Source organism: Amyelois transitella, chromosome 3 (assembly GCF_032362555.1).
Source record: "Amyelois transitella isolate CPQ chromosome 3, ilAmyTran1.1, whole genome shotgun sequence".
NCBI lineage: Eukaryota > Metazoa > Arthropoda > Insecta > Lepidoptera > Pyralidae > Amyelois > Amyelois transitella.
Window position 1 is genome coordinate 8,642,362 of NC_083506.1, and position 22,301 is coordinate 8,664,662.

The 22,301-nt window shown below is 36.5% G+C and overlaps 2 protein-coding genes across 6 annotated transcripts; one reads left to right on the forward strand and one right to left on the reverse strand.

Annotated features, from left to right (window-relative positions):
* Window positions 1–6,219: 6,219 nt before the first annotated feature.
* LOC106137832 (proteasomal ubiquitin receptor ADRM1) lies at window positions 6,220–12,497 on the reverse strand. 4 transcript variants are annotated; one of them, XM_013338757.2, is made up of 6 exons: window positions 12,346–12,497; window positions 11,904–12,237; window positions 10,535–10,752; window positions 10,247–10,422; window positions 9,148–9,365; window positions 6,220–6,557 (listed from the first exon to the last, which is right to left on the reverse strand). In XM_013338757.2, exons 2-6 carry the CDS (start codon window positions 12,231–12,233, stop codon window positions 6,438–6,440), a joined length of 1,062 nt encoding a protein of 353 aa, XP_013194211.1. In that variant the 5' UTR covers window positions 12,234–12,237; window positions 12,346–12,497; the 3' UTR covers window positions 6,220–6,437. The 4 variants fall into 4 exon arrangements, with proteins under 4 accessions (XP_013194211.1, XP_013194208.1, XP_013194210.1 ...); XM_013338754.2 differs by having other exon boundaries at window positions 6,220–6,680; XM_013338756.2 differs by having other exon boundaries at window positions 9,112–9,365.
* A 3,236-nt stretch (window positions 12,498–15,733) lies between these two features.
* LOC106140147 (tumor protein D54) lies at window positions 15,734–22,297 on the forward strand. 2 transcript variants are annotated; one of them, XM_013341695.2, is made up of 6 exons: window positions 15,734–17,651; window positions 18,765–18,931; window positions 19,286–19,389; window positions 19,630–19,689; window positions 20,635–20,797; window positions 21,319–22,297. In XM_013341695.2, exons 1-6 carry the CDS (start codon window positions 17,267–17,269, stop codon window positions 21,436–21,438), a joined length of 999 nt encoding a protein of 332 aa, XP_013197149.2. In that variant the 5' UTR covers window positions 15,734–17,266; the 3' UTR covers window positions 21,439–22,297. The 2 variants fall into 2 exon arrangements, with proteins under 2 accessions (XP_013197149.2, XP_060805603.1); XM_060949620.1 differs by lacking the exon at window positions 19,630–19,689 and having other exon boundaries at window positions 15,769–17,651.
* The last annotated feature ends 4 nt before the right edge of the window (window positions 22,298–22,301 follow it).

The window sequence follows — 22,301 nt, forward strand, 5'->3', positions numbered from 1 at the left end:
ATTATACGAACTCCCCTGCCCGGGGCGCAATGACTGACATGCCCGTGCACTGCACCACTCTGAGGTTCTAGGTTTTACCAGCACGGGCAAATATTTGTGCTTTGTTTTGAAAGATTTATTGACGATTCCGAATGACTTGTGCTGGTTAATTTGTTTTTCAATTTTATTTCATCAATGGTTTTTTATTTCGGGCGGCAGTTTTGCTAATATCTCAGTAATTACTACCAGCTTTGATTAGGGGCTAAGGTCAAAAGCAGATGGCCTTCTTTACTTGTGTCAGGAAGAGTTGAATAAGATCTGGTTTAAAAAAGTAGAATGGAAGCCATGGGCATGGACACAGCCTCCGAGAAACGGTGTGCTTTAGGTAGTCTATTTTTACAAACGCAGAAACATCGTCCTAAAGGAATGAACCATTGGACTGGTGGTTACCTACTCTGATTATTGGAAAACTTGTTCAGTTCCCAGAAATAGGCAATGAATCTATTCGGGATGATAAATGCCGGCCCAACCACCTTGATAATCTCCTCCCGCAGGTGAATTGCAGATATAGATGATCGGAATAGATATTGGGGAAATATTCAACAGCGATTTCAGTCACGAAATAATGATCGAAATTAAAAATCAAATATCATTTAAGCGACTCCTTGTATGATTTTATCCTACATAGGTATCTTTGTATGATTTTAAATGAACAATAGTTGTTAAACCATTCGATTGACAGAAAGAAATCCCCATTGGGATAAAACCGCCATTGAGCATATTCTTCTATCCAATAACTGCTATGTAAGTATTTAGTTATATTTCATTTTATGTGCAATAAATAATTTACAAAGAAACTAACAATAAATTCCTTTCCATAATGGTTAAAAAAGTATACCTAAAGACGATAAAGGATAACCAATGGTTTAATTTTACACCACATGTGAAACAAGTTGTAGTTTTTTTTGAATAGAGAACAATAATTTTGCTTTAATATCTTCTTTTTTTGGAGTTGTTCTTTAAAGTTCAAATTGTTTAACTACGAAGGTTGCTTATTAGCTGTTGTCGGGTGTGTTCGATTCTCAGAAAACGTCCAAGCACGCGCCGTTGCCCGTCAGCCGAGTCGCGTCAAGCTTTTTCACATTTACCATTACAATATTTCCAGGAACGGTTCATAGTTTGCCTTAAACCATTATTTGAGTTATTTTAACAACTGATAGGGCGATGTTTTGTTGAAATGTCCATTAAACTAGCTAATTTAATGAAATGTCGTGTAGTTAGCTGTTATTAGCACAAAAAAATATTAGTAAGTTTTTAAATTATACAAAATAATTGAATTTTTTTTGATAACGATTATCTGGTGGCATCTACCGAAACAGCATATTTCGTTCGGCAACTGCAGTGAGCGCCACCGAAATACCATGAAAAATTAACCTGGCGAGCCTTAATAACATAAGTATGTAAGTTCTTGAATAGCCATTCAAGGGCCTTCATCGGAACCATATCAGAACCGAATAGATGGATAGCGAAAACAGAACATAACAAAGTTTGTACTGGAAAATACATTTAAGTACACCCTTTTGAGATAAATTATGTCAATTCGAGTGCCAGTATGAAAATCAAGAAAAGGTGAGAATAAAGGTGTTTAAAAATTATATAAACGGCTATAACAGAGAAGTAACAAGCATGATTACTAAATCAATACCTACAAAATGTTTTCCTGCCATTAATTTATGTAAATGTCGCACAGGTTACTAGTAATACAATGCTAAATGACCTTCATTGAATTTTCTTTAATATTGTCAGACTTAAAACTTCAGTTAGAAATTACCAGTCTAGACAAAATAATGATATAGTATGTAGTAAACGTGAGTTTATAGAATGAGTAATAAAAAGTACTAAGGGGAGTCAAGGGTTCCTGATCTGTTTGTATGCGTGTACCTATCTCCGGAACTAAAAAGACAGATTTAGATGAAACTGTTTGTTATGTAACTTAATAGTTACAAGTATTAACCTGGGCAAGCAAATACATAGGGTACCTGCGATAATTAATGTGGGTAGAGAACACCCAAATATTGCTGGACTGAGTTATGATACTTTATTGGGCACAAAGACAGACGAAAATAGCTTAGCTAACTAACATAGACTACGTTTCTTAAAAAGCTACGCCACGGGTAAAAACTAGTTTCATATATAATTATATAGGGCTTCAAATTTAAATAAGGTATAAACTATATTAATGTTTGATTCATCTAAGAACGGCCGATTACATAATTTTGACAATGTTGTCAATGTTTGACATCAGCACGAAACCGTTTGATGCTCAAAGCAATTTAAGTAGAAGTTAACTAAACCTGATTACTTATTATGATTACCTAATGATTTATTTGGAACTTAAGAAAATTGGGAAAGAAATACCTAATTGAATCTGTCTAAAAGATCAAGGCACTTATTTTGTGGCATGCAAAAGTTACTAAACCAGTAAGTTCAGGAGGGCGCATTCGTGCACCTGCTCAAGAACTGGCGGCTGCACCAATGTCCGGTGAGGATATTTTTATTTATAGCGGCCTAGTGTTTGCCAAAGGTTCCAAAGTGCAGTAATATATCTAACTACTTTACAAAATATTAAAAATATAATGACTAATAATTTCGCCAAATCTGTTTGGTGAAATTTTTAGCCATGTGTCACAAGTGAAGGACTTCATAAGTAGGAAGTACCTATATTTCTTAAGTACTTAAATCTTTTATTGTAGTTATCAGAGCTAAGTTAGAATCTTAAAGGTTAAGTCGAAAAGACTGCAGATTATTTTTAAGGCGTTAGAAATAGTAAACTTCATAGATCAAACAGATAAGTAGGTATATCGTGAAATAATCAATTTGAAAGGAAGTAAAAATCATGTCATCGCGAGAGATTTCGCGACTTAGATGAATGGGAGAGGAACGCAAGTGGATCGTGAGGCTGCACTGCAAATGGAACCTGTAGGACCGGTCTGCGATGCTTTTTATTCCCGAGCCTCTGTCGCCGCTCGACTGCGCACTAATGAGAGATCACAACTGAATGGGAATTGATGATTATACTTGAATAACTGGCCTGCAATAATTTCCTGTCTGTATCTCGACTTCACAGAATTTTTTTAAATAAATATAACAAATTTTAATAATTAATACAGTATGTACATAAAAGGCCTTTAAATGTAAGCCTAGTACGTTAGAGTTGGTAAAGGTACTGACTTACTTTCCTATAAGAATATTAAGTCATTACGCTTAGAATAAGTAAGTAACACTAACTAGATGTCTAAGTTTAATATAATCTTTGGCATAAGTCAAATAAACCCTTCGCACCATTTCAAAATTTTAGCTAGGTAGGTACGGATGTTGGGTCCAGTCCAGGAGATACCAGCTCTCCTTAGTGGTATACAGCAGTACCTATTCCTTTCGTCTTCTGCACTACCTACTTAAATATAACACCAGAGATCTTTATTATAAGTAGTCTATCATAATTAAGCGTTTTGTTGGATATACGAATTATAATTTAGTATACAACGTGATCAAGTACTATAACACGTTCTACTTTGTTCGCATTATCTTCAAGTGTGATGACGGAAGAGTTGCGTTCGTTGCAATTAGAAGGTGTGGTACGAATGAGATAGGACGGAGATCGGCATGCGGCGGGGGCGGGCGGACGTGCCAAGGCAGGCAGGCAAGCAACATATTTACTCATACGCCCGAGGCGTAAATCACTGTGCATCTATTTCGAGTTGGCCGGTGCGAGCGCGGGCTGAAGGCGGAGGGGGCGGGTAGACGCCGATGCCGGTCTGGCGCCAGAAGGATTCCCCAACGCCCCGCGCAACCCGCACACCGCACTCCGCGGCTCTCCCCGCACCGTCACTCGAGGAGGCACACTCGAGGTCACCGCGCACCCACTTACCTTTCTTATGTAGTCGCAAATCCGACACCAATATATCTACGCTTCCCAAACTCTAACCAAGTTAATGCTATAGCTTTTGTTGATAATTTTTAGGAATAGGTATCCTTTGTTGTAAAACAGGACTTGCGCCATAGAGGGTTTGGGATTTGCGTTATTGAATTGTATAACATGCAATTTATAGGGTACCTAATGTGATGAAGATTTCTAGAAGATGACCAATTTCAGAATATTAAACTTATGGAGTAAGTTCGGTGTTTTGTTTTGCCGTGTGGTTCCCGGCACCACTGCAAAAAAGAATAGGACCCCTCCATCTCGTTTCTATGGATGTCGTAAAAGTGGTTTTTATTATATCCCTACTTTTAAATACGCGTTTACAATAATACCTAGTCCCTATTTATTTATGGAAAAGTATAAAACGAACAAATGAAGTACATATTTTCATGTAAATACTTCCCGGGATTCCCAAGCTAAACGCATTTTATATACTTACTAGCTGGTGCCCGCGACTTCGCTCACGGACGTTGTTGTATTAATCAAACCCTGCGTTAACATTTCAAATCATTATGCTGGATGAAAGGTATAAGGTACCTACATTTGTTCTTCTCAGGCATTAGGCGTGCTTTGGATAACTCGCCCGCGAATTCGTACGAACAATGACCCATTTTTCTCCCGTGGGAATTCTTGGAAATACTAAGGTTGTTTACTACATTATCTAAGGAATAATCATGCCAAATTAGCTATATTTATAATAAAATAGCATTTTCCGCGGTTTGCTCCGCACATTGTCGTTCTTAGACAATCTCGCGGGAACATATAATACATTCCTTTTTAAGCATGCAAGAAACTCATAAAATATCCTCTTCAATTCCTTATTTTGTTTGTTATCTCTTTATGGTTTATCCACTCAACCAATAAGTATGGAATCTTTCAATGTACTTACATAGTTCGAAATTATTTCTAAACGCGTAACTTTCAGGATAGATTTAATACTAGGTAGGTACTGCTAAAATTCAATACATAGCGATTATTTCAAAGTACAATGCACTTATTTAATGTTTCCAAGGAAAATTTTCACAAAAGAACCCGCGGAGATATTCAATTTCTTCACCATAATTTTTTCCTATAAGAATCACCGTTAGAGCATCTATTAACAGAGAAACTAATCAGAAAAGAGTCATTAGTTCATAGTCCCAGGCAGGATTTAAATTTGTGTCCACACGTACTGTTTGCAATCAATCCTTCAAACGCCGACGCCGAATCTCGAGTCGCGATCGAAAGTAGGTACTTACCTTTAAATAAGTAATTCAAAGCACGCATTTTAATTTCACGTTATTTCAAAATCCTTGAATCCAATTAATGTGCTGAAAAGGCCAAAATTTATCTCCGTTAAATTATCTTGATGATGAAATAACACTTAATCATAAAGATTTTAAAATGCACCTTTTAATTAACATAATTTTTAATATTAAAAATACCTTATAGCTTCTTAATTATACATACATACGTAAAATCACGCCTCTTTCCCGGAGGGGTAGGCAGAGACTACCTCTTTCCACTTGCCACGATCTCTGCATATTTCCTTCGCTTCATCCACTTTCATAACTCTCTTCATGCAAGCTCGGCGGTTTCGGGTACTTTTGACCTGACCCTTTACCAGGACGTCCTTAATTTGATCAAGATACCTACGTTCGTCTAGGTCTTCCCACTCCGACCTTTCCCTCCACACTCTCCTTGTATATCTGCTTAGTCAACCTGTTTTCATTCATCCACTCCACATGACCGAACCATCTCAACATACCCTTTTCTATTCCTGTAACTACGTCTCATCACAACATTCCCTTATCACGCTGTTCCTTATCCGGTCACTCAATTTCACACCCAACATACTCCTTAACGCTTTCATTTCCACTGCATTTATTCTGCTTTCGTGCTTCTTTTGCCATACCCAACTTTCACTCCCATACATTAATGTCGGGACCAACACGCTGTATTAATTCTTAATTATATAAGTAAGATATATGGTATTGCGACCTTTTTATAGATCTATTAAAAACCTTTATTTTTGTAGTACATTGTATGCATATACAGACAAGGAAAGCTTTTTGGAAGCGCTTTTTCCCCCGGATTACTTAATAAATATTGATAAATCTATCTGAAGTCTAATTTATGTCCAGTCCAGAATATTCACCGACAGATACGGAGCGATTGATCCTATAAGTTTCGTTTTTCCATTTGACCCTAGAAGTGTATAAATTAAGTAGTAAATTCATTAGTGAAAATATTGCCATTGCTTCAAGAAATCAAACAAAATATCATTTCAGCAAAACAGCATTTTAATCATTAACATTCAAAATTTTATACATTGCAATTAATGCTACAAATACATTGAGTGGATTCTGTCAATTTATCAGATTGCCAGTTTCTTATTAAAACATCTAAGAATTATTACTATTATTATGATGAAATAGGTATATAAATTGTATGTAACTATTATAAAGTTACAATGACGAAAGCATTTTTTTTATTTATTTTAATCCAGTGACATTCCGGCGTCACCGTCTTTCTTGTCTCCTTTGTCGTCCTTGGGTTTCTCGTCTTTCTTCTTTTCATCCGCACTGCTGGACTTGGTTTCTGATGTATTCTCCAGGGCCTTAAAAAAGGCATTCATGTCACCTGTGTTAGCAGCTGAGACAACTTCAGGAGCTAGTCCAAACTGTGATAAAACTGGACCTATCTGCCCAGAAGTTAGAGCAGATGAAAACTGGTTTGCTGCCTGAAATTGAAGAATTTATCATAAAATAGGATAAACTATTTAAGTATATTTTATAACGACGGATTGAGCTACGAGAGCAAGGTTTTTTGGGGGATTTACATTGAGCATTATTTTACTATGACATGTGAAATGCACTCATCCAAGTATTGTAGTTAAATTTTAAGCCCTACGCCATGAAAAAAAAATGAAAATAACTCATAACATATAATTTTTATGGAATAATTTGCTGATAGTTTCTTCTAAAAATTTTAATTACATCTATGCCATGCACTAAACGCGAATAACGAATTTTAAAAAGTAAAGATATTTATTTGTCAGCCATGTTTAATTTTATAAACTTCCTTTGACTAGACCTTGCAATGTTTTAATTAAAAAAAATCAACAACTAATTATTCAATTAAAAAGTCGTAAAGGAGTTTGCTTTAGATAAAAATATTTATCCTATTTTATGACTTATTGTATATTTTCAGGCAACAAACCAGTTCTCGTTGGCTATTTCCACTCATTTACCTAGGTAAATTTCCAGTTTATTAAAATTTGGACTGGCTCCCAAAGAAATATCTGCTGGTAACACACACTGACGATATTTGTTCCTCGAATAAGACATTACAAAAGCTATAATATGCTGAACAGTGTGATAAGAATTAGTAATATGAAAAGTGATGAAGAATAGAATAACATGAATCTCCAAATATGAAATATGAACATGACTAGCCCGTAAAATAGGCCCATTGCTAGTATAAAGCAGGCAGCTCTACCAGGATTTCGCAAATAATTTATGATCGGGCTGGCAGTAAATTCTTTCCAAAATTATTTTTTTACCACTTAAGTGTTGTCTCTAGCGGTTCACCAGATAAAACACTCACGCTGATGATAAAAGAGCAATCGTATCATGTTAAAAAATTTTTTTATTCCATTGAGCAACCCACACATACTACTCTAAGTGTGTCGTTTTTCCACTACATTTAAACTCTTACTTCGTACTTATGGAATGAGATTGGTAATTTTTTTCCGCAAAAACTGCAGGTAAACATCACCCATGCAAAGCTGTCAAATATTGTTGTTAGTTATAAATAAATATTCAGATATTGATGGTTTTGAAGATTCACAAAACATATATTCAAATTACAAAATAAGCTAAATCAAATGTAACTACAAAGCTTTTACCATCTCTGCACACCCGCAACCATGAGGTCAATTTAAATATGCACAGGGGCGATAAGCAGTTCAAATTATCTATCTCAAAAGATATTAAAAATAATGAAAACGGCAATAAGAATATAAGCCCGATACCGATGCCACACTACTAAATTATGCTTTGTAAAATGTAGTAGGTAGGTATGGGTTGTTGTTCAAAAATATTATTTTTCCGTCACACACGAATATTGGGCTCTTAGTTCATGGGAGATAGCTTCTTTTCGTATTATTGTTGATGCAATTGCGGAATGCAGACTTCATTTATTGTTATATTTTTGCCCGATCTGTATTAGACAACCAGATTCCATAGTTAAAACACCAGTGACTCGAGCTCGTGACTTCGTCCGCCGTAAAACGAAATCTGCGTGAATAGTTCACTGTGTCAAACATTTGCTAAGATCTTGTTCTATTAGTGCCGTGTGGTTCCCGGCACTATTACAAAAAAGAATAGGACCACTCCATCTCTTTCCCATGGATGTCGTAAAAGGCGACTAAGGGATAGGCTTATTAACTTAGGATTCCTCTTTTAGGCGATGGGCTAGCAACCTGTCACTATTTGAATCTCGGTTCTATCATTAAGCCAAATAGCTGAACGTGGCCATTCAGTCTTTTCAAGACTGTTGGCTCTGTCTACCCCGCAAGGGATATAGACGTGATCATATGTATGTATGTATGTATGTTGTTCTATTAAGAACATATTATAACTGGGATGGCACAACAACAACAATAAAATGGAATGGACAAGGACAGAAAAATCAAAAATGGCGATTGTCAGTCTTTTAGGAAAGCCTGACGGCAGGTACGGGCCATTTGTGGTGTGTGTTTTATGGAAAAGACGGTAATACACATCACAAGATGATATGCATCTTGAAATTATTCAAGTTGGGGTTTATAAGGTTAGGACGTTTACTACTTTTACAAGTATTGTATCCCTCCCCGTGAGATCGTTAATTTGTTAAATGCAATACAACAATACTACGGTAAAGTGTAAAAAATCCAAGATGTTTAGTTTTGTCGTCAAATAGCAAAACCAGAACTATTTTAGTTTGGCATGTCAGTCCATGTGTCACAGCATAGTCATTTTATTAAGTGATAGTTGTTAATGAATGAAATCAACGATCTCAAGGGAAAGGCTACGCTAAGAAACACTATAGCAATATTTACAAAGCATAACCGACAAACGTGCTAGCGTCGCTCGAGGTGAGAAGCGGGTGCGCATTACGTGAGGGTTCACCTGAGCGAACTGCGGTGAGAGCAGGGTGGTCCTTACATCGTCTTGCGCGGCGCCGGCGGGCGCGGGCGGCAGCAGCGGCGCCAGGCGCGGCGCGGTCGCGGGCGCGCTGGCCGCCGACACCGCCTCCGGCGACGCCAGCGCGGCCGCCAGCTCCACGCGCTCGGCCGCGCCGCCCGCCGACCCAGAGCCTTCTGGCGGCGCGTTGCCGAGCCCCGAGAAGTAGCGTTGCAAATCCGATAAAAATATCTGTCCACCTATTGGACATTATTCTAGTTAAACTCGGCATCCTCCTGGCCTGGCAGTGTCACCTCTCTTCATAGGATATGTCTATGACCATGATCCTAAATTGGGTAGGTCAGGTTTTTACACAAAGCAACACCCGTCTGATCCCTGTAACTGTGGAAGGGAAATCTAACCCATATTAGCTCATGATTACATTACAAATGAAGTTTCCTGAAATAACAGATTTCCTCACGATGTATTCCCCCGCCGTATAGTTAAAACTATATAGGTATATAGCCTTATTGATAGGAGCTAATAATAATTCTTATAAATTTGTTCATTATGCTTTTGAAAAATCCATTACAGCTTGTTAAGCCCTGGTAAACATACATACATACATACATATGGTCACGTCTATATCCCTTGCGGGGTAGACAGAGCCAATAGTCTTGAAAAGACTGAATGGCCACGTTCAGCTATACCTGGTATACATAACTAGCGCAATTGCTGCTTTTTCCAAAATAACAAAATTAGAAATTATTAATATATGTAGAAATACAGAAGAATAAATACAGATATATATGGAAACACCAAAAACTAGTAAAATCTTGAAAGGAACCTATGTTAAAGTTACCTAAACATAAGAACATAATCTATAAAAATACATACACACATAAAATCACGCCTCTTTCTTGGAGAGGAAGGCAATCACTACATTTTTCCACTAACAATAGTAAAAAAAATGAACCCATAAATTATACTTGTCTGTATGTGTGTAAACTCTTAATTGCACATAAAAATACTTTTTATTTATACTTTTTACTTGATTATGTATAAAAAAAAACTTAAGTAGAAATAAATTGTATTTTACATTAAAATCACAAAAAAAATTGAAAATAAAAAAAATACTCACTACGAGATTGATTAGCATTAGCAGTGTTTGGCGGAGTGGCAGTCGGGGCCGGGGCGTCGCGGGCCCTGAGCGGGGTGCGCGTGGCGGTCGCCTCCGTGGTCCGCGGGGCGCTTCCGCCGCGTGAGCTGTTGTTGCTGCCAACCGGACGGGTTAAGCCACTGCTGCTACTATTATTCCTGAAAAAGAGACAATTATCATGTTTTTGATATTGACTTGGGTTGGCAGACTAAATTGAAATGAGGAAGAAAATGATCATTATTAACTTTGGCTTTACACTAAATAAATTACCCCATTGTTCCAAGGAGTGATGATAATCCACCCATTTGGCCGACACCCCCGAAAAGTTGCATCAGCTGTTGCTGTGACATATTATTAAGTATGTTTTGGAGCTCCCCATCTTGAGTGCCACTACCGCCCCCACCACCTCGCCCTCCTGAAGTAGGTGGGTTGTTCAATGCTTCATTAATACGGCGGCAATAATCATCATCCTTATCAGTTTTAGGTTCCTGTAATAGTAAAGACAATTGATTTACAGTATGTAATTTGTCACCCATTGACCTGCTGGTCTGACCACATAAAAAGCTATGTCGTGATAACATGGGCCAGAAAAACCTTTGACAGACCTAGGTGGAAAAATATTGGAGGCATATAAAAATAATAATTTGTCACTTTATTATTTGCAGCTTTACAAGTTTATGTATATCATGACGGATAGGTATCTCTTTTTGATTGCATTTGATGTTGAATGTGTAATAAATGTTATAATAGGTAGTGTAGCCAGAGAGATGATTCAGCTTGACCTCCACCAAAGAGTAGATCTACCATCACCAAGCTAGGTGATATGCCTAGGGAACCGCGGCTCTGACGATGCAGTGTTGGAGGTTGTATATATGCTCCAATCCATGAAATCTTTGCTTGCGCAATTTAGACTTTTTGCAGTTTTTGACTTTAATTGTCCCATGATTTTATTTTTGAAACTTGTGGTGTATATATGCTGCCACAAGTGTTCAAGTCAGTCCCATCAAAGAGTGTGATTTTTTTCTAAAATCTACACTGTGCTCTTTTACTTTAACAAGTATGGGCCTTTTTTATTTTTGACTAATTCATAGTGTATTCATGTGCATACATCATATAATAGATAAAAATACCATTAAAAAATCTTAATGTACTGCAATACAGCTCAAAACCTTTTTTTTTTCTTCCTCCTGGCTTAGTCTCAGTTGCATCTTCATCACTCTGGAGCCCAGGGTATGCCTTCAACCATGGATCCATGATCCTTGGGTGAGTCAGGTAACCCATATTGGATTAATCATGGTAACACTTTCAGCTGTGTGAATGTGCAGGTTTCCTGACAATCCCTCACTGTAAGAGCAGCACAACCCCGCCTTATAATTATAAAACTCGGCTTGTTGTGAATAAATAGAGCCAGTTTCAATTGCACAATGGTAGCGTGCTTGCCTATGCCACAGTATGAAGATAAATTAATTTCTCTGATTGACCTGGGTCTTGGATGTTTTAAATAGTTTGACCACCACACCAACACTGTATTAACACTATAATTTAGTCTAATTGTTAGTAGAAATTACCAACCTGTCACTTTACAACATTTCAATAACGTAACTTTATGAATCAACTTCCTTAAGGCAAAAATACAAACCTGCATCCAAAAGAAGTATTTCTTAGCAAATGATTTAAATTTCAGGACATAGACCCGGCCTGTAGTGCATTCATTTACACGAACGAATTCGCAATCATCAGGAAATATCAATAAATCGTCCTCTACTTCTCCAGTAGTCCGATCTTTCCAACAAAAATGCATCAAGGAATCTTCTCCTTGATATACGTAAAGTAAGCCTTTCCTTTTGTCAGGGTGAACCATTCTACCCTTTAGTGTCATTCTTCCTGCACGGAACTCTACTATATGTTTGTTACCCCCAGAACTGCCCCCCAGGGCTGATGTATTTCCAAATAAAGCGGTGGCCGACATGACGCTGAAATCACAATTAAAATTGATGATTTTATTTTAACAATACATGTAATCTATTATCTACGTTAAATAGACAAATTTGAATATGTAACATTATACAAAATCAACTTACTTCAATTAAAAAAACTGTAAAAACGCGTTGCTGAGTCTTGGAATGAATTGAGAAATTTAATCCAATCAAATGATGATGATGAAGTTTTTTGACTTGGTTTTTTTTTTGTTTTGTTCAACAAAAGGCTAAGATCAGATACTTTACTGCTTAGTCTTTGGTATATTGATAAATATAAATAGGTAGAGTAATTAGGGATGGTGCGTATTAACGCAACAGATGCCCTGGTTTTTTCGACAAGTACGTAAACCAGGGTTTAGCCCGCTTATATTTACATACTAAATACCTTATATTTACATATTTTTTAAACAAATAGATCGACTTGGACTTGGATTCTGGTGAGGAATTCGGTTGCTGGCCGTGCTGTGTAGTGTGATACATACCTACTAATAATAAAATCATGCGATGTCCAAGTCGATCTATTTGTTTAAAACGTAAAATATTTTTTAATATTGGCATGATAACAACTTATGTAATAACTTAAGGCAGAAGGTCCTTTAAGAAGAGACTAAATAGATTAACCGACTTGGTATTATATGGATCTCATTACTTTTAACGGTAGAAAGACTGAGCTGCGATACTTGGGTTTTTTACAGGATATTTTTGATGGTATCTCACTTCTTTTTGTGGAGTCCTACTTTTTGGTACGATTGGTATTTGTTTCTTAGATTTAACAAGTAATAATGTTGTTCAGTTTCATGGGCTTAACACACCCTTACCCACCTTATACCCCCTCCTGTTATGCCTCATATAGTAGGTACCTATCTACACCTTACCTTACTATTATTTTCTATTATACAGTAATAATGTGTCATTAACCGCAAATGTAACCTTGTAATCCTATACATTTATATAGGATTACAAAGTTATTAATGCAGTTGGTGTATTTAGAAAACTGGGCCGAAAGTACAAAATATTTTGGTTTTTAAACTCTATTTGTATTCTTAATTTGAAACTTGCTAGACTTTTGATGATGGGTGATTCGGTCAGTCAGTGAGTGACAAAATTCAGAAACTTTAACAAGTTGTCATTCTTAAACTACCGGATCAAATAGACTGAAATCCTACTACTATTATAAAGGCGAAAGTTTGTATGGATGTATGGATGTTTGTTACTCTTTCACGCAAAAACTACTGAACCGATTACCATGGAATTTGGTATGTAGGTAGCTGAAGACCCAGAATAACACATAGGCTACTTTTTATCCCAGAGTTCCCGCGGGATTGATAGGGTTTCCATGCGGACGAAGTCGCGGGCGGCCTCTAGTTTTAAATATACCGTGTTTATGTAATGCCTGATTAGTTAGGTTTCTTGTTTTATCCAAAACGATTATAGGGGGGTCGAAAATAGCCTGAATTGCTTCGAGAAAAGGATGGTACTTACGGCCGTGCCGCTTTTATTGCTCGACTTGGCGTGGGCACTGCCGCGTCCCCAGATTATATTGTTAATAGCTTAAGGAACACATAATCTTGTGTTTGAATGTGAATTGAACCCAAACGAATTTAAGCTTTATGGATATTATTTTTGGGCTAACGGGATGTGGGCATCACAGTAAGGTGTACTGTAAGGTAGGTATCCGTGATTTGACGAAGAAGAAGTCATTTGAGTATTTACGTACTGGGTAATGCCCTTGCCCCATTGAAGAAAAAAAAGAAAGAAAAAATCTTTATTTGGCGCAAGAGGTAAAATTACATTGTTCATAAACATATAAATAAAAATATATTACATGATATTAAACTTTACCATTATATTTATATAGGTATTTGTTTCAACTTTAGCACGATACACGTCTTATTATGACATATCGATCAAAAAGACTAAAAACCAAAAAATGTTTTTATAACTGTGCATCCAACTGTGGCATCAAATAAAAAGTGTAAAATCTAATCAAGCGGCAACACTAAAGTTCACCAAACTAATGTCATTTTCAATATTCTTGTTGGAAATTGTCGTGGTCATATTTTTGTAAACTAAACGAAGAAAGCTACGAATTTGTGCTGCAAATTAAATTGTGAAAATATTTTAGGAATACTTTTACGAATCTAAGGCTTAATACTTCGTGATCGTGTTATCAAAATGAGCAACATTCAAACAGGTAAGATGAATTCATTCTTGAGTTGATGACTCTGCTACGACTCCTTTTGCTTTCTGTGACTATCTTGCTTTTTATTTTGTCTCGAGGGCTAGTAAAGTAGGTTACGTACCCAAGTAAGCTACATTTAGTACTCTTCTACATCGGAGCTTTATAGTGTTAAAAATTCTATCCATTTGATTTTGTCATATTAAATGGTACTTGCTCTTTAATGTAATCTTTGCAATAGGTACTTGTTGAGTAGATATTAAAGCCCATTGTATAATTTGATTCTTGTTTTTGTTAAAGAATTTGTGAAAGAATTGGGTATAACAAAAATATATCTGGAATATGCATTAACAAAAATTGGGTTTTTCAATAATAGTTCAACAAATATTAAGGTTTTCATGAAAATGTTATCTTATTGGTGACTCATATTGAGTGTAATGTAAGTTGTCAACACACATTTCCAGGATCATCTAGAATTGCTTCCTCATAATATTATTTTATGGACCAATATCACTAGATTGACAATCAAATTGTGTCATAAAAAATATTTCTAGAAGGTTGATGATGCTATTTATGTCTATATTTTAATTTGAAATTTGACAAATATATGATGGATATTAGGCTCTTATCCTGTAAGAAATTGCTATAGCAATGGCAGCCTTTGCACCTACAAAATGAAGTGTATAAATGTTTTTTCTGTAAATCATGTTATATTGGTACAATAAAAAGTTTTTATTATTAGTTAAATCAGACTGCTGAACTACTAATGTTTAAGATATTGACACTTGATACATAAAGGTACCTTAATATTTTAAGTTCCACTTGTGTAGGCAGTATGTGATTGCATCCTTCATCTACACTAATATTATAAAGAGGAAAACTTTGTTTGTTTGGTTGTAATGAATAGGCTCAAAAACTACTGGACCGATTTTAAAAAATTCTTTCACCATTCGAAAGCTACATTATCCACGAGTAACATAGACTAGATTTTATTTTGGATAAAATAGGGTTCCGTAATATATTTGGATTTTTCGGACACAAACTGAAAAAAATCAACCAAAAAGTTACTTATTTTGCGTATGCTGCCTAAACTACAAAAGATAGAACCATAAAATGTTTTAATTAATTGTAGATCTTATAAATATCTACAAAAAAGTCCGTGACACAGTATACCTATCTATGTCAAATGAGGCACAACAACCACATTTTTATTTAAAAATCTTAATTTTTTTGGTCTACATTTAAACGCGTTTATTTTACTCATGCTATTAATCCTTATCAAAAGAAATAATTTTATCAATAAGTACAGTTTATGTAGATAATATTTGGTCTTTGAATGATTAAAATTGGATGTTTGGTTTTGAAGTTGTGGTGAAATTAAAATATTACGATTTCTGCTGCACGGCCTGTTGCGAAGTGAGCAAGACTTAGCCGCTTTGCGGGCGGTCCTTTAGTTAGTTCTAATGGAGATATATTTAGTATCAGCTGTGCATCCGTGCGAAGCCGGGGCGGGTTGCTAGTATTATAATAAACATACATATACTACATAAGTTGGATGATCGTAGTAGGAACTTCCCCAGAAGTGACACATGCAGATTGTAATACCAGGATTATGATAAGTATTATTATCCCTTCATAATGAATATATTTTAAGGCCTTTTCTTAATATTTTTCAATGTTTCTTCCTAAGGTCAACAAACTTGACTTGACTCTCCCTAGCCAAACCAATGGGTTTCAATGAACAGGAGGTCATCAGACTGACCTAACAAAACAACTCCTAACAGAAGAACTTTGACGAAATGACCATACATTTATAGCTTAATAAATCACTGCAACCAATTGCATGCCTGTATCTGTATATGTTAGTCAGTCAATCAGTAGGCCCTTTTATGCATATAGTCCTAGTCTATAGAACCTACACCCGCATTTCCGCTAAGGTAAAACGAAAATTCCTTCCCACGGGAATAACCCGAAATAAGTGGAAATTCCCACGAGGCCGAAGCCCCGCGCGAATTATAGTAAGTAGAATATGATTTCAAGGAATGACAAATGGAGACAAGCTATCAAACACAAGCAAGTCTTATTAATTCTCTAAGTAAGTATCTACTTAATTTATAAGCAGCAAGTATGAGTCATAGAAACAAGTCGTGCTTTTGTGGTTTTTTGATAAGTTTCGACAATTCAATGACGCAACGCAACCCGTCTGCTGGCGACCAACTCCCCGCGCTCGCATGCCGCGCATCGCCTGCTGCCGCAGGCACTGTCAATAAACTTTGGCCGCACAAGGTGAGCTCACTAATGTTGTTTTGTTCGTTGCCATTCCGCTCGGTCAAAAACCTGTACTTGCTCTGATTACCGGCAAGCTGTGCATGTTTTCCCGCTTAATTCTTTATTTATTTACCTCGTCGTATAGAATTTCACAAATTTTAACCATTTTAGAGGTCATATTAATATTTTAAAAGTTGCCAATGTACGGAACTCAAATGGCTGCTGGTGAAAGTGGCAAACACGAGGAGTCGGGCAGCGGCGCGAGACGGGCGCGGGGAGTACTGATCGGAGCCCGACGTGGCGGAAGAAACTGACTTTATTGCGCGTCGACCGCACATGTATTGGTGTCGTTTATGACAGTGTGCAAAACGCACGTAATGTTTATAATATTGCCTTAGCTTCACGTAAATTTATCATGTAATTATTACTCTTTAAAATTCAGTGATCTCGTTATTTGCCACAAATGTGCATTAACCTTTGTAGAGTAGTGTGCTCTCAAGGAGAATCTAGTTGGATAACACAGCCGAACATTGAAATGTTATATTGCCGCGTAAGAGATAGATAGTGATTTGGAGAATGGCGAGTGATGAGACGTCTACTGGCGAGGGGGGCATGGAGCCTACCAGCCTGGAATATATGGAGGACCCGTACTTCGTCACTCCGGACAACGGCTCCACGCCGAGTTTCGACTTAGCGGTGGATGAGCTGGATGAGGCAGAGGAGCTGACCAGCTGGCCCAACGACGACGCCGACGCTGATTGGCGCGCGTTGCCGGACCTCGCAGACTCCGCACTTTGTATAGAGACAGAATTCTATATGGACAATCGCCGACGTCGACTACGTATCTTTAGGAAAAAAATGCGCGATGTCAGAGTCACGTTCCAAGATCTATCAAAGCCGTATCTTGCAAAAGTATCAAGCCACACGAATTATAAAAAGTTTTTAGGTATAACGCTTGGAGGTGAGTTGCAATGCCCTGTCTATTGTAATATTTTTTTATCACCCGGCATTATGTTGTGAACAATGTTACTTATTTTGTTTCAACAAGGTTTTATTTGATGAATTCCAAAAGTAATAAATAAAACACTATACATAAAACTACGTACCTACGTAGTAGGTACCTACCTACACGATTTTTAATAATAAATTATCATCAATCTTTTCCAGTTACATCACACTTATGTCACATCGAAAATTCGCAACCTTTATTAGCTTACTAGCTACTACTACTTTATTGTACCTACTAGCTGTGGCCCTCGTGTAGGTCGCTTCCGCGTAACCTGTGAAAACAACAATTATCCAGACATAATAGGTCTGGATATTTGTTGTTTTCAAACTTCTTCACTTATAGTTAATTCTATAGTATTCTTCTCCCGTGCCACTTTTATATAGCCAAAACAAAGTTGAAATTCTAGCTTTATCTAAATTTAATACTTTTATTTCAACCGTATTTTAGATACTCTTGATTAAAAGTTTTGAATGGCTTTATGTAAATTTCCAATTTAAAATGTATTGACAAAGGCTTTTTTAAATCTTTTTGGGTTTAACACATCACTTCGTTGGGTTCTGTGTCGGTTGCGCCCTTCACGAGTATTACGCCTTTGAACTTAGAGTGGGGAGCTCAGATAATTACGATGTTGTTGTGTGTAGTAAATTTCAGTGAGTAGTAAAAATATATTTTTTTCTGAAACAATACGGACTAATTATACGGTGATAATTAATATTTTCACATTTACATATTCTATGAATAGGAAAGTACTTTTTCATGCAAAACATCAAAACAGGTTGGGATAAAAATTTAGTCATATTACTAATACATCAAAACAAACACAGAAAGCTTGTTATTAATAAACATTTAAAACATTGGTATATTATATATACTTAAAAATAAACTTTATCCCATCGAAATATTAAGTACCTACTTACCTACGAATTTGGACTTTTATTTTTCATCGTTTAGGTAATAGAATTTTTTCTTCCTTACGAAATATGGAATAAGAAAGTTTATTTCGGTACTTACCTATAGTAGTATTTAGTTGTAACCCTTAAAGACATGATATAAACTTGTTGGCAGCCGAGGAAGCCATGGCGGGCACAGGAGGCGCGGGCGACACCCACGTGGTGGACGAGTTGGCCGGGCTCACCCCCGAGCAGGCGGAGCAGCTCCGGGCCGAGTGGAGCCGCGAGCTGGCTAGGGTCGAGGACGAGATCGCTACTCTGCGGACTGTACTTCAAAGCAAGGTATTTCATACATAATACTAGTTAATCTGAACATAAGAACCAAGTTTAAAAAAATAGGACCTTAAGAACCAAAATGTTATTTAAAATTTTTTGTTTGTTTTGGTTTGCATCACGCAAATTAGCACAACACTAAATTAGCTGTCAAAATTATAATAAATGAATGTACAAGGTATGGTGTTAAGCTTCTATGCTTGTCTGTTAGTGAAGAAAAAACAGCGCAGCGTGTAAAAGTCAATCAAAAAAGGCGGCGAAGGCTAGCAACCTGACACTATGTACATTTCGGTTCCAATTATTAGTTGAACGTGAAGCTTGTGAGATTTTTCGATACTTTATATCACTTTTGTTTACCCTCAGATCCGTCAAAGCTCAGAGCTAAAGAGAAAACTTGGCATCACAGTGTGGAAGGAGATCACCGAAGATGTTAACCAGGGCTTGAAGAATGTGAAAGAAAGCCAAGTGTAAGTACCGAATTGCAATGTACCAGCACTTAAATGCTGAACATCACATAATTTTATTTTCTCTCGAGGGTTAGAACATTTTTTTTATTGAAGTGAATGTGGTAGAGGCACTAAGTAATGTTTCCATTTTGACCCCGCTTTATAGTACCTAGTTATCTGCCTGTGCTTGCCATTTTATCATTAGATTCGGTGGCGTGTTTTTGTTTCTTTTCATTTCACATTTAATTTATTATGCAACAGCTATCAAACGATAGAAACACGCGTGGCTGACCTTACAAAGGCTGTGACTGAAGCACCTATGTAAGTATAGTGTTTTGTATATTATATGTAACTATCATAAGAAAAGGATGGCATCACTACGTTATATTCTAAATCAAGTCTTTATATTGCAATATAAAAAAAAATTAATACAAACACTGTAGCTTTATTCTTTGGTAAGTTTTTCATAAGTTATAAAGTTGTAGTTATTACATGACATACATATGTAAAATGTCGCAATAAGTCTAATAAGGCTTTTGTCAGTCTAGTATTCTAATGTAATAAATTATAACACTATAAGTCATTGATCTAGTATAAGTGTATTATTTCTGGGAAATTGAATTTGCATTGCATCTTATATTTTGTAAAATACCATATAAATATTTACATTATCAATTTATACCATCGATGTAATGATGCCAACTGTATCTTAAAGCATGATCTCACAGCTCTAATAATGCAACATAAATGGTTGTGGATGTGATATTTATGGATTAATCTATAATTTATTGAAAAAAATATGTGTCTTGGTATGGTAGTTTTAGAAACGGTGGTAGTTTTTTTATATAACATACCTAGCCTTAATGATGACTTACTTTAAGTTTTAGAAAAAAGGCTTATAATATTTTATCATACTGATATTATAATATTAATAAAATTTATTTAACTTAATAGTACTGCTCACAACAATTGTCTCATTATAGATATTAAAGTATGTAAGCCTTATGCATTTTCTTTTCAAAGGTGGATAGTAACTATAGTTTTTTCACTGAAATTTCAAGATCAAACCGTTCCAAATTATGGACAGCGGACAGGGTAGAAATAGGTTGTTCAGACAACCTATTTCTACCCCGTACCTGTAACCCTACCTACGTACGCTATATCTAATAAGAAATACTAATTAAAAAACTTTTTGCGAAAAAACTATATAAACATCATATTTGCATCATGGGCAGACAAAAATATTAACATATCAATTATGTATAGATACCAAAAAACTGAATCTGTGATAAAAACTACGGCGGAGAAAACAACGTCTATCCTGGGCGGCATCACGGCCGGCGTGTCCAGCAAACTCGGCCAGATGCGCAACTCAGAGTCTTTCCGATCCATCGAGGAGCGAGTCGGCTCGGCCTACGAAAACGTTAAGGTAATCTCTTCTTTAAGGTGTTGCGCCGAGACCACCAAAAGATGCGCGGTATTTAGCATGTATGTCCATTGCAGTTGCAGAAAATATTTTGTTTTATTTGAGGTATAAATTTAAGAATAGGACCACTCCTTCCTTTTCCATGGATGTCGGAATGTGCGACTAAGGGAATAACTCCCTCGACTAGCGCAAGCATCTGTTTTATATTCGTTACCGGACCAGCATGAAAGCTGGTCTGGTAACGAAGAAAAAATTTTCCCATACAAATTGTAAAAATCAGTCAGGGGAAAGGCTCATGAACTAAGGATTCTTCTTCTTCGGCGATGGGCTAGCAACCTGTCACTATTTGAATCTCAATTCCATCATTAAGCCACACAGGTAAACGTGGCCATTTAGTCTTTTCAAGCCTGTCAGCTCTGTCTACCTCTTAAAGGTTAAAGACGTGATCCTATGTATGTTTTGAGTTTGTTCGCACTTTACAACTGTATTGTATTGCAACTGTACTGTTACGACATAATTTGCAGGGTAAGGTGGCCTCCCGGTCCAATTCTACACAGAGCTTCGATGAGGCGCTCCGCGACGCATCCCGCGCGGCCAGTGGCGCCACCTCCCCCACCATCCCCGAGAACAAACCCTTGCCTTAGTGCAAAGTGAAGAATAACTCGCCTCACCCCCACGCCCTACATTGAAACATCTAACGTTTCAGAATTACTTCGATACCGGCACTTGATGTTTCAGCTTGGTACGGTCAAAAGAATATCAACCTACCCATTCCGATTTCGCCTCTATTTCTGTGTCTTTCAGTACCATACAAGGAACTTGACAATGAAAATTAATTTATTGTTGTGTTTAAAAGATTGGACATCACCCTCGAAGCTTTGTTATGCTAGTCCGGATGCTCACACCCTACATTTACTTGTTAACGTATTCTGAGATGCAATAAGGACAAAAAGATTGCTTAGCTATTCGTTCAAAATTTTAACATTTTGTAAATTTTGACTATAAAATAATGCGTGTGATATTAAGGTATTTTTGGATTTAAAGTATTGTAGCGTGGATATTGCACTGAAAACTTTGAATGTGAGACTGTTGGGGAAACATATACATAGGTTACCTATTCACATTTCATCATTCATTATCATATTGCATTCCAAAACGATCATGTTAAGTGTCGTCGTTTTAAAATTAAATCACTATTTATATTGAGTGTTCATTATAAGAAAACGAATTTGAGAAGGTATATTCTTGAAAACTACCTATTTAACCTGTATATACAATGTTCACGATGTTAATATCACTTTTGAATGTATTGAACATTTCACTGGAACCACAAATTATAAAACCCAAGTTGTGTAGCATATTGCGTATGGATCACAATAACTTGCCGATGCCTCTTAGGTCCATAAAATATATTTTTATAAAATGCTTAGCTTTCTGTTACTTGTAAAGTATTTTCACTATTTACATTACATAAAATGGTAAATAAATTATGTACTAAAATTACTTC